Source organism: Sapajus apella, unplaced genomic scaffold, assembly GCF_009761245.1.
Source record: "Sapajus apella isolate SASKATOON/1434 unplaced genomic scaffold, GSC_monkey_1.0 scaffold13, whole genome shotgun sequence".
Taxonomy (NCBI): domain Eukaryota; kingdom Metazoa; phylum Chordata; class Mammalia; order Primates; family Cebidae; genus Sapajus; species Sapajus apella.
In genome coordinates this window covers 30,040,676-30,053,634 of record NW_022436953.1, presented here as the reverse complement: position 1 = coordinate 30,053,634, position 12,959 = coordinate 30,040,676, and the positions used below count along the sequence as shown (strand labels likewise).

The window sequence follows — 12,959 nt, the reverse complement described above, 5'->3', positions numbered from 1 at the left end:
ATCCCAGAACTTCAGGAAACCAAGGTGGGCGGACTGTTTGAGCCCAGGAGTTCCAGACCAGCCTGGGCAACATGACAAAACCCCATCTCTACGAAAACTATAAAAATTATCCAGGCGTGGTGGCGTGGACGTGGTGGCGTGGGCCTGTAGTCCCAGCGACTCAGGAAGCTGAGATTGGAGGCTTGCTTGGGCCCAGGAAGTGGAGGCTACAATAAGCCAAGATCATGCCACTGCCCTTCAGCCTGGGTGACAGAGTGAGACCCTGCCACAAAAAAAAGAAACTGTAGAAAGCGTGATGGAGGAACAAAAATTTTACTTTTATTTCATTCATTTAAATTTAACCAGTCACATGTGATGAGTAGTTACCATGCTGGCCAGCCCTGTTGAGGCCTCACGTTTTTGCATTACCCCAAACAATTAAGCGAACAGGTAGGTACCATTTCCCAATCACCCACCACATGCTGGTATCTGTCAATGCTCTTTCAAGAGGACACTTTGAGGCAAATCCTCAGAGCCACCTACCATCCTGCTGAGAAACTGAGGCTCGAAGACAGGCATGAACAAACCTGCTGAAAGTCGACAGCTAGAAAGTCTCCAAGACCCAAGCTCTTTCAATCTTATTAAACTGCCTTCACAAACGCATCCCCGGGGAGGTCTGGGCTGGCTAGCATCACAAGAAAGGCTAATATCCTTTGCAGTGTTCCTGTGTTAAAAGACATCTCCTGATTGCATTCAGGGGTTAACCCAGAGATACTGTCTACCTTTCAAACAAAATTCCTTTTGTGCTCCGTCGTGACAGAGCAAGAAAATCCGAGAATAACCCCAGACAGCCCGGGACACTTTCCCTGCCTCTGCTGTTGCTCAATCACCACACTGGACTTAAGAGAGGAACATGCCTTGTTTATTTTCTTCACATAAGACCCTTCCCCAGGAGGGTCTCTTGGTGGCCCAGGGTCTCTATGTTCACGTAAGAGGATCAGTCTAAACATACTTTGTCCAATATCCAAATTTTCCTTTCTACCACCACCACCCCCCTCCAAAAAGGGGAGGGGTGTGTAGAACCAGAAAAGCCGCATTCTCATCCCTTGCTTGGTCTGGTGGAACCCAAGGAGCTGAGCAGTGCGATCTAAGGGATGACACCCACACTCACTCCACTGAACCAAGGGGACTCAAACAGCCAACAGCCTGAGGCTGTGTTTGCAGATACACGTCAAAGAATCCCAAATAACATGGAACATCAAATGACAACTGCTCAGAAGATGCATGGCCCAGAAACGGGCCCTCACTTGACCTGGGGGAAGCCTTTTCCAGGTTCCTACACTCTTGGGGGTGACTGAACTGCGCATGACTGACTGCAGCACACACCTTTTTAGCTTTTTCCAAGATGCCTGAGACCACCAGTTCAGCATCCTTCAATAAACACATCTGGGGAGCTGCCCACTATGGGCCAGAACCAACGTCGCCTGACCTGAGCAGGCCAGCCGTCACATGCCAGTGGGTGCTGGGTGGCCTTCCTGGGTGCCTGCAGAGCTCCCCTCTGCCATGGGACTCATCTCACCAGCTGACCTTGGGACTCCCTTGCCACATTCCCCGTGCCCAGCCCTGGAACACAGCAGGACCATGTGCAGGAAGGCAGCAAACAAGCAGGAAACGCAAGCAGAGTCTCAGCACCCAGAGATGGAAAAAAGCCTGAGTCCTGCACCCATCCTGAGCTTCAAGGAGAAGGCCTTGATGTCACTGGTCATCCCATGCTTCCCAGGGACATTCCTGACAGCTCTCCTGCACACGGCTCTGGGACGAGGAAGTGTTCCCTGCAGTTTGGAGAAGATGTCCCTGACACCAAAGGAGGAAATAAAGGACTTTGGAGGAATACTCCCCCAAACAGCCAGCCCAGGGTGTCTACATTCAGGTAAGAGGATGGTGAAGAGACAGCATCCAGCTGAAGCCAGCACAGCTGTGTGAGGGAGAGGCCAGGTAGACAGCACCACGTGATGCTGGAATACCAGGGCAGGAGAAGGAGGGAGGCAGTGGCGTCAGGACGAGATGGAGGCCCAGGGCCAGCATAGGCAGGAGAGCAGAAGGCGGGAGGTGAAAAACGTCTCTTGGGGACATGGGCTGACAGCTCTGTCCTGCTGGTGGGGCTGCATCAGGACCACCTACTCACAGCAACTGGACCCCCGCACCCTGCAAGTCAGCAACTCCGCCGCAGGGGCTGTTGGCAAACAGACACAGGTGGGAGGCTTCAAGCCCCAGGATGCTCCTGCGCAGCTGCTACACCGCAAGGCTGAGACGCCCCCAGAGCCCAAAGCAAAGAACTGCTAGAATCACCGGGCTCCAGGCCGCAGCCCGTGAGAAGCCTAATTTTTGAATAATACTTAATAAAATGACATGTTCATAATGCTAGGTTTGTTAGAAAGATAAAAGTGTACGCAATGCAAACATACTTACTACCGAACTGCATACCTAAAAATGGTTACGATGGCAAAATAGGGACTGAAACAACTCTGAAAAATCAATCAGTAAATAAACAAATACATTGTAGAATGTGATACTGTATTTAAAAATCATACGCCACACAGAAAAAAAAATTTAGAAACAAACATATTAGAATAAACATGAGGTACTACCCTGGCTATGTAAAACCATGGAGGATTTACTTAATTACAGTTTTCTTTTCCATAAAACTTCCATTATTTTTACGACTTTCTAGATTTTCTAGCTTTTAGAAAAAGAATCCACCCACTTTTAGAAAAAGATAGAAAAGGTTACATTATAAAAAGGTTAAAAAACAGAAATGTGACACATTATTTTCAACCAAAGACTAAGAACTGTAGACCTAAAGGTCCATGAACACTTTTCTCGTTTTAAGGAACTGAACTCTGCTGACACAGACATGCAGAAGTCACTCTGAAGAAAGACTCAAAATTCAGTTTGCATGTGGAAACTGAAGCTGCAGACGAACAGGTAGAATATGATGACCAAAATGTTGATCAGTCTTCTCAGATGTGGGAAGTTTCCATCTCTCCCTTCTTTCTTCTATTTTTTTGTTTTGAGAGTGTCTCACTCTGCCGCTCAGGCTGGAGTGCCGTGGTACAATCATGGTTCACAGCAACCTCACCCTCCCAAGCTCAGGTGATCCTCCTGCCTTGGCTACCCCAAGCATGCACCACACCACCAAACCCAGTTAATTTTTTTTTCTTTTTTTTTTTTTTTGGAGGGGGGGACAAAAAGTTCTTTATTTGAATTTCTTTTATATATTTAATATACATATATATTTTTTTTTTTTTTTTTTGCGTTTCAGGTTTTGGGGTATATGTGAATAACATACAAGATTGTTGCATAGGTACATGCCTGGCAATGTGGTTTGCTGCCTTCCTCCCCATCACCTACATCTGGCATTTCTCCCCATGCTATCTCTCCCCAACTCCCCACCCCCCTGCTCTCCCTCCTCTAGTTCCCCCTGACAGACCCCAGTGTATGATGCTCCCCTCCCTGTGTCCATGTGTTCTCATTGCTCAACACCCGCCTATGTGTGAGAACATGTGGTGTTTGATTTTCTGTTCTTGTGTCAGTTTGCTGAGAATGATGGTTTCCAGGTTCATCCATGTCCCTATAAAGGACAGGAACTCATTGTTTTTTACAGCTGCATAGTATTCCATGGTGTATATGTGCACATTTTCCCTGTCCAGTCTATCATCGATGGGCCTTTGGGTTGGTTCCAAGTCTTTGCTATTGTAAACAGTGCTGCAATGAACATTGTGTGCATGTGTCCTTATAATAGAATGATTTATAGTCCTTTGGGCATATATCCAGTAATGGGATTGCTGGGTCTAATGGAATTTCTATTTATAGATCCTTGAGGAATCGCCACACTGTCTTCCACAATGGTTGAACTAATTTACACTCCCACCAACAGTGTAAAAGTGTTCCTATTTCTCCACATCCTCTCCAGCAACTGTCTCCAGACTTTTTAATGATAATTATTATTATTATCATTATTTTGGCAGATGCGGTTTCACCATACTGCCCAGGCTCGTCCTGAACTGCTGGACTCAAGCAATCCACCCACTTTGGCTTCACAAAGTGCTGAGATTACAGGTGTGAGCCACTGCACCAGGCCAACTGTCCTTTCTTAGTAACAAAAAGATCATCTGGTTGGATGACACACTGAATAAGCTAGAAGCAAGTCCTACTAAACAAAATTTCACCAGATGTGCTGAACGCCACGATGTGATGGGAGGGGAGGTGGTCTGGTAGCAGCAAACTGCCAGTCACTGAGAGGCCGATAGTGACGAACAAGTGATTCAGGTTAAAGCAGAGATTCTGGTTTAACTGGACAGGAGTGGGGCCTGTACGATAACTCTTTTTTGGGGGGTGGGGCTCAGAATCTGACTCCAGCCCAGGCTGGAGTACAATGGCGCAATCATGGCTCATTTGCAGTCTCAACCTCCCTGGGCTTAGATGATCCTCCCACCTTAGCCTCTTGAGTAGCTGGGACCACAGGTGCATGCCACCAAGCACCCAGCTAACTTTTGCATTTTTTAGTAGAGATGAAGTTTCGCCATGCTGCCAGGCTGTTCTCGAACTCCTGGGCTCAAGCAATCTGCCTGCCTCAGCCTCCCAAATTGCTGGTATTAGAGGCATGAGCCACAGCACCTGACCAAGAATTTTATTGATAGCTTGCAACATTTTTCTCATATTCAGTTAGGGGTGAGAATCACTCTATTAAGATACTTACTTTTTATGCCAAAAATTTACATAGCCAGATCACATAATGTATTGTCTCAGAGAAGAGTTTCCTGGAGGAAACTGGAAGCTCCACAAGCAGAATGACCAGGTCTTTCTTTTTTGAGACAGTCTTGCCGTGTTGCCCAGGCTGGAGTGCAACGGTGTGATCTAGGCTCACTACAACCTCTGCCTCCCAGGTTCAAGTGATTCTCCTGCCTCAGCCTCCCGAGTAGCTGGGATTACAGGGGTGCACCACTACACCCAGCTAATTTTATGTACATTTAACAGAGACTGAGTTTCACCATGTTGGCCAGACTGGACTCAAACTCCTGATATCATTATCTGCCTGCCTTGGCCTCCCAAAGTGCTGGGATTACAGGCATGAGCCACTGCACCTGGCCTTTTCTCTTTTTTTTTGAGACTGAGTCTCACTCTGCAGTGACATGATCTCAGCTCACTGCAACCTCCACCTCCCAGGTTCAGGTGATTCTTCTCCCTCAGTCTCCTGAGTAGCTGGGACTACAATCATGTACCATTATGCCTAGCTGATTTTTTTTTATTTTTCATAGAGATGGGGTTTTACCATGTTGGCCAGGGTGGTCTCAAACTCCTGACTTCATGTGATCTGCCTAACTTGGCCTCCCACAGTGCTGGGATTATAGGCATGAGCCACTGTGCCCAGCCAGGTTCTTACTTATTATGTACAGACACACACCAGCTGAGCAGGTCTAGGAAGGCTGGCCCCTCTGGGATGAACACAGAAGCCACAAAGGCTCAGTGCTCAGTGCTTGGGACCGAGGGATGAACAGGACATCCCCACCCAGGGTGTGCAGTGGAGCCAGGCAAACCAACAACTGCTGGGCAACTGTAACACCAGAAGGGACAGAGAACTCAGAGGACCTGGAAACCTAACATTAACAGCTGCAGGCCTGAAATCTTCCCACAAAAGAAAACAAATGCCTTTGGGTGTCTCTGAAACATGTCACGCATGATCTTTGCAACCCCATAGAGAGGGGGGAACGTTCCAAGCCTTGGCCCCACATGGGTTATCAAGAAGCCCCAATATTAATGGGTACCAGGGACATCAGACAGGAAAGGAAGGAACCAGAGACCAGTCCAGATGGGAGGAACCAGGGACCACCGGGAGTGTCCATGTGGTCAGCAGATATCAGTGGACAAGGCAGAAGTCCCCGGTGGCCGCACAGCCAGGGATCAAAATTCCAGGGACCAGAAGGCAGTCAGATGTCTCAGCCAACACTACCAAGGTAGGGGCTCCAGAAACAAGGAACTGTGTCAAGGCTGCCCGCCCTGCCCTAGTGAATAACCTGGGCTTCTGCAATTCATGGAGAACTCCAGGAGCTGGGAGGCCCAACCTAACTCTAGACCCCACCAAGCAAGTGTATGTGAGCATGTAAGAAATAGTAAAAGGCCACAGGGGTGTCAGCTGTGCCTGTGCCCACCACCCTCTCCATCCATCAGTACCTACACCTTCATGGAACGTCAACGCAATGAAAGCTGAAAAATATTCCACATTTTTTAAATTCCAAAAATTTTAATCAAAAGAAGGTAAAAACTGTCAGCCTGTGGTCTAGGTTTCATCTTTGTTTTAAGAAATAGAAGTACACATTCGTGGGAACTTATGACATAATCCATCTTGTAATCTAATAACCAGAGCATCTGTAGCTCTGGTGTTGAAAAGAAGAGTGACTTCCATGTGTTGTCCAAGATTCCTCTGATTGCCCAAGTGAAGCCAATTATGCCTGAGACAAAAACTAAATATTTTCTTGAAACTACCGTAAAGGTGGAAAAGAAAAAAAATTCCTGGAAAATTATAGGTTATTTAAATATAACACTGGATTACATGTAAAACATGCTACAGGCTCTGACAAATAGAGGGGCAATTTTCAAGTATGGATTCAAGTCATAGGAGAGGAAAATGAGGGCATGATGGTATGCACCTGTGGTCCCAGTGACCCCAGAGGCTAAACAGGAGGGTCACTTGAGTCCAGCAGCTTAGGGCAGCAGTGAGCTGTGATCACACAGCCTGGATGACAGTTAAACACTGTCTCTTAAAAACAAAAAGACAGGGATAAAAATGCAAAAGGATTTCCTCAGCCCGAGGCCGTGGGGACTTCAGAAACAAAACTGCACCCTTACCATTTCACTCACAAATGGTAAAATCACTGGAACACCCCGTTAGTTAGCTCTACTGGTATACTGAATTCAAGTAAATTGAATTAATATGCTGTTCTCATTATGTCTATGTCACTGTATTGCTCACTCCTTATAAAGCAGTAAATCATTTATTTAAATAATTTGAAATATTTTTCAAAAAATTCCAGGCAGAGCACAGAGGACTTTTAGGATGGTGAAGCTACCCAGTGAGAGACTGCAATGGTGGATATACAGTATTATTCAGTTGTCGAAACTCACAGAAAGCACAACACCAACAATGAAGACTAACGTCCACTATGGACTTCACAGGATGATGATGATGTGTCAGTGTGGTTCGCCACTCTATAGGGGACATTGATAATAGGGAGGCAAGGGGAGGAAGGAGGAATATATAGGAGCTGTCTGTATTTTCTGTCCAATTTTGCTTGAACCTAAAACTTTTCTAAAAGTGATGTTTATTTAAAAGGAGGGGAAAATGGACTAAGTTCAGAGGTTCCTGGTAGCCAAGGCAAAGAATGTCTCCCACAGCTGTTCAAAAAAAAAAATCTAGCTGTATGTCAAGAATCAGGAACTTTTCACAGGGCACTGTGGCTCACGCCTATAATCCCAGCTCCTAGGGAGGCAGGGTCAGGAGGATAGCTTGAGCCCAGCAGTTTGAGACTTGCCTGGGCAATATAGTGAGACCCCATTCTCTTAAAAAAAAAAAAAAAAAAAAGAATCAGCAAATTTTCCCGCATAAATATTCATACGAATCCTAAAAATCATAAAAACAAAATAAAACAAATATCAGAGTACTAGGTTATGAACTTGCACTGCAACCATAAAGGAGAGAAAACCATTTCCCAAAACTATGCAAAATGAGAGTGAGAGTGACACTGAAATGGACCAACCAATTAGAACTTCCTGGGTACGCCTTTATCTTTCCTCATCAGAAATAACTGGTCTTTCACAATTCCTCCTGCTGCCACCAAAATCCCAGAGCCCAGGCCCAGTGGATGAAGAGCACCAGCATGAAGCTAACTGCGTCCGATTCATGGCTTGCTCTGCTTGCTCCTCGTCATCGCTCTGACCATCCTGCACAAATCTATTCTTATGTCCATCACCAACACCTGAAAATGTCCAGCGACTGGCTTCCCTACAGATGATAATATGGGTCAGGGTCTCTCCCAGAGAAAGATGGGATCCACTTTAAAACCAAATAGATGATTTACATCCGAAACGTCTGGACTAGAACATCCTGAGCCTAGCAGGTCAACTTAGAGCCACAACGAAAACAACTAGTAAATATATCTTTTCTCTCCAGCAGAAAAGGTTGTAAATCAAAGCTGCCCACTGTCCAATCAACATGCAACAGTGGTTCTTTGGAAAGTAACTGTGATGATCTGACCCTCTCAAGGAGACACAGAGAAATGGATTACCAGCTACTCCAAAAGGTCGCCGCAACCCCGAGGTCAGCTTCCTGGTGTTGTTGTCCCTCAGCTCCATGCGACCCACTCGAACAATCTGACAGACAAAACTGATTTTCTCCCTTTTCAGATCTTTGCTTCCGAGGTCCTAGAAATATTAGTTTCCATAAATTATTCTGGAGAACCATTATTCAATGCAAGTTCCACTGAAAAAGGACAGTTAAAAAAAAAGGATTGAGACTCTTTTCTCAGACCAGTTTTTACCACTTTAATCAGTTATTCCTATGACAAAAAGGAATTTAGTAACAACAGTCAATTACTGACTGTTAAGCAAGCTTAAGGTACAGGTTTAAGAGGAACATTCCATGGTAATGGGGTAAATCTTTGTCACAATGATGCTAAGGGTGGCTAGAGACTCTGAAGATTTCTGGAAAGGCACCCTGCTTAGTAATATTAAATTAACCTGTACTGTAGGCATCCCAGGGACTCATGTTCTAGTGCAGCAGGAAAGTAGAGAGAAATCACTAAAAGTAGTCATTAGGATGGTGGCCAATTCAACTAAACATCTTTGGGTGCACTTACAGTAAACACGGCTCGCAAATTATGTAATCTGTCTATGTCTTTAGGTAATCCTGAACTGGACCAGCGAACCAGGTAGTTTTCACTTGAAAAAGGGAGAAATGAAAACAAGTTAATTTTCCAAATAACAGGCTACCAAATGTACATCCACATTGCTTCGTAATTAATGCCATGCAGGAGCACGATACAGACAACTATGAGTTTATAACTGTCAAAAATATCACATACAGCGGCTCATCAATTAACATCCACAGCAGACAAACCTTGACAAGTTTTAATGAGGGATGTCTTGACATTTCTAAGTTTTTTTTTTTTTAAGAGCCTATTTGTTCATTTAGAATGGCAATACTATAAAATCCAGCACAACGCATGCTTATTTTAAAGCCTATGGCAGACCAAATACACTGTAAAATAAAAACTGCATCCTATGTCAAGAGGAAACAAAGTCTTCAACAGAAGTGAGAATAAAATCCACTCATATTTTTCTGTATCATGCATACACTAACTTTTCAAATTTTGAAAACTACAAGTGAAGATACTACAGTTTTAACATACACCCAGACACACAAACACAATTTACACATAGTTTAATCTCAATTTTTCCATCAAAGAAAAAGTTATACTGAAGGCTAAGCAGGAATAATAGATTTACAGTTATTTTTATTCAACAAGTATTAACTGACAGTCTGTATGTGGCAGGCACCATTCTAAATAATGCATTCCAGCCAACCATCTTGCAGAAAAAACAACAGGACCAAATTCATAGAAATGGCATTCATAGAAACCAAATTCTGAACAAGGAAATAGTGATATTTGAGGGACCAGGATATGTAAAATCTTATGGAGACAACTTAGGAAACAAAGTATTACTTCAATCTTCAGCCACACTCTTAAGATACGACACGAGTGTACCTGCAATTGCTATAACTCTACAAGCAAATAGCAATCTCCACGCGAGAAGGTTCACCCTAACCCAGAGCCCACACTGGCTGCCATCACACTGTCCAAGCCAGCTCTTGGCTCAGCTGCTTGCTGGTGTCCAGCAGCCATGCTTCCAAGGCCTCTCGGCGTGAATGGGATGCTTCGGTGGTTCTGATGCCATTTTCCTAACAGTAACCAAAGAGGAAAGACAGCAGCCAAGAAACGTTACCTACCTGATGAATTTGGACTCCACAGGGTCATACAGAGACATGAGAACTTCAGCATCTTCTCCTATTTTACAAACCACGTTTTTAAGGTTCACAAACAAGGCCAGAGAAGGGGTTGCAGCAAACTTGGCTTGTCTGTTAATATCTATGTTCTGCTTTTGAGACTGTGAGTGGAAGGAAACAGAAAGTCAACCCCAGCAACACTCATCACTAATGCTTGCTCTCTTTATTCCCTACAGAATGGAAAAGCTACGTAATTAATTGGTATAACTCAGCAAAGCCATTGGCGCAGTCACTTTCTTCCCTCCCCTGTACATTCCTAAATCATGCATTTATACAACAGACAAAAAACTCATGTCCTGTGCAATTTTTGTGCTGAGAACTTCCAGAGATACAAAACTTTCCGGTGTCCAACCAACAAATCAAAATAACAATATGTGTAGTTACTTATTTAATTTTTGCTTCCCTCATTAGACTAAACTCTCCAAGGACATCGGTCTCATTTATCATTATGTCTTCAATATTTGATACATAGTAGATGCTCAGTAAATACCTGCTGAATTAACAGATAATTCAATTAGTCAATCAACTTCTGAATCTCTCTATATACATGAACATGGCTCCCCACCCAAATCTTAGGTTCTATTGTAAATAATCTTCAATGTTGGAGGTGGGTGCATCATTCATGAACAGTTTAGCACCATTCCCTCAGTGCTGTTCGCAGGGTGGTGAGTGCATTCTCACAAGATCTGGTTGTTTAAAAGTGTAGTGTGTAGCACCCCCGAACACCCCCCTCTTCTTCCTGCTCTAGCTGTGTGAAGTGTTGGCTCCCGCTTCGCCTTCCACCATGATTATAAATTTCCCGAGGCTTCCCCAGAAGCAGAAGCCACTATGCTTCCTGTACAGTCTGTAGAACCACGAGACAATTAAACCCCTTTTCTTTATAAATTACCAGTCTCAGGTATTTCCTAACAGCAATGCGAGAATAGACGAATGCATACATGATACCATTAAAGATCACAGAAGATGAAAAGACCAATAAGACATGTGCTCTCTGCCCTCAATGAGCTTGGAATACATCACCTGCCTACCACTGCCAGAGAGGAAATGCAGAATCAAGTCTTGTTTCCCATTTGACAGATGAGAACACAAATGTCTTGTTTCCCATTGGACAGATGATCCACGTTATCAGGATCCTGTCTCCTAAGATGAAACACAATGCTGTCCAACCCCCGTTCATATCACGGGTGACATGCTGTGCCACTAGACTCCCTTCCACTCGTGACTGTAGGACACACGCTCCATAGCTGCTCCTTTTCAGGTTCTTTTTTAATAAATATTCTGGGATTCACTGATATTTTATTAAGGTTGAAAACTATTGCTGAGAAAACATGTTCCAAATGTGACTGGCGCATTACAGAGAGTCAAACTTACTTTTTCCTCTTGTAACCTTTCCTCCACTTGTTTAGAAGCTATTTCATGAGCTCTGAAGAGACTAATCGTACTAGTTAATTCTGGATCCAAAATATTCCCGTCTTCATCTCTAACCACCAGGTCCAAATCTAGAATTCTAGAACAACAAGAATTTAGAAGTTCATGGACACAAGACAAGTTGGTTGAATTTTCTAGCACAACTTCCATCACAGCAACTGAGCATGTGAAAACATCCTAGAGGGCTGGGCACGGTGGCTCTTGCCTGTAATCCCAGCACTTTGGGAGGCCAAGGTGGGCAGATCACGAGGTCAGGAGTTTGAGACCAGCCTGGCCAACATGGCGAAACCCCATCTCTACTAAAAATACAAAAATTAGCCAGGCATGTTGGCGGTTGCCTGTAATCCCAGCTACTCGGGAGGCTGAGGCAGGAGAATTGCTTGAACCCCGGAAGTGGAGGTTGTGGTGAGCCGAGATCATGCCATTGCACTCCAACCCGGGCAACAAGAGCAAGGCTCTGTCAAAAAAAAAAAAAAAAGAAAAAAATCCTAGAAAGTTGGGTTTGCCCACAAATATTAGGAAATTACAATTTTTGGAGGTTGCTTTAACTCAAAATATGTCACATTGGGAGAAGTAAAAAAATAATCCTCAGTTTTTACTTCCACTGCAATCAACAGTGTCTTTGGCTTCAAATGAGAAGTTTTACAGATCTACAAGGCCCAAGTAAAATGTATTACTAATTATTATATAAAATATGAAAAGTTTTAAGGCACACTATTTGTGTGCGTGTGTGAGACAGAGTCTCATTCTTGTTGCCCAGGCTAGAGTGCAATGGCATGATCTCTGCTCACTGCAACTTTCATCTCCCAGGTTCAAGCGATTCTCCTGCCTCAGCCTCCTGAGTAGCTGGAATTACAGGCGTGTGCTACCACACCCAGCTAATTTTCGTATTTTTAGCAGAGATGAGGTTTTGCCATGTTAGCCAGCCTGGTCTCAACTTCTGACCTCAGGCGATCCACCCAGCCTCCCAAAGTGCTGGGATTGCAGGCGTGAGCCACCGTGCCCAGACTAAGGCACACTACATATGCACACGCGCGCACAAACACACACACACACACACACACACACACACACACTCACCTATATATGCAATTTCATATACATCCATCAACCCAAACACAAAGTTGGCAGTTGTGACATCATCACTGAGTTAAGGGAGAGAGGGAAGAAAACTCAGAGGAGAGATCCACCCACCACCTTATTTACTCCCCACTGACCCTGGCAGTGTCCCCTGCACATCTCCCCTTCTACTTCAAGTCCCTTGTAGTCCTTATATTAGGCCACAGGAAGATTTTCAATACAGAAGTTCTATTGTGTGCGGACACCAAACATATGAATATTATCTAAAATAAGGTGAAGCAACTTCCTGGCCAGATGGCGAAATGTAGTCGCCAACTAAAAACACAACACAAGCAACACCTAGCTAATATAC

At 44.4% G+C, this 12,959-nt stretch overlaps 1 protein-coding gene across 2 annotated transcripts in view; it reads right to left on the bottom strand.

Moving 5' to 3' along the window:
- The window catches only part of DOCK1 (dedicator of cytokinesis 1), a 528,332-nt gene that overhangs the window by 437,439 nt on the left and 77,934 nt on the right, over nucleotides 1–12,959 (bottom strand). For both annotated transcript variants that reach the window (XM_032281990.1, XM_032281991.1), the window contains exons 7-10: nucleotides 11,471–11,606; nucleotides 10,043–10,200; nucleotides 8,892–8,973; nucleotides 8,322–8,457 (exon numbers count right to left, since the gene is read on the bottom strand). In XM_032281990.1, coding sequence (XP_032137881.1) covers nucleotides 8,322–8,457; nucleotides 8,892–8,973; nucleotides 10,043–10,200; nucleotides 11,471–11,606 — 512 coding nt within the window. The remainder of the gene's footprint in view (nucleotides 1–8,321; nucleotides 8,458–8,891; nucleotides 8,974–10,042; nucleotides 10,201–11,470; nucleotides 11,607–12,959) is intronic.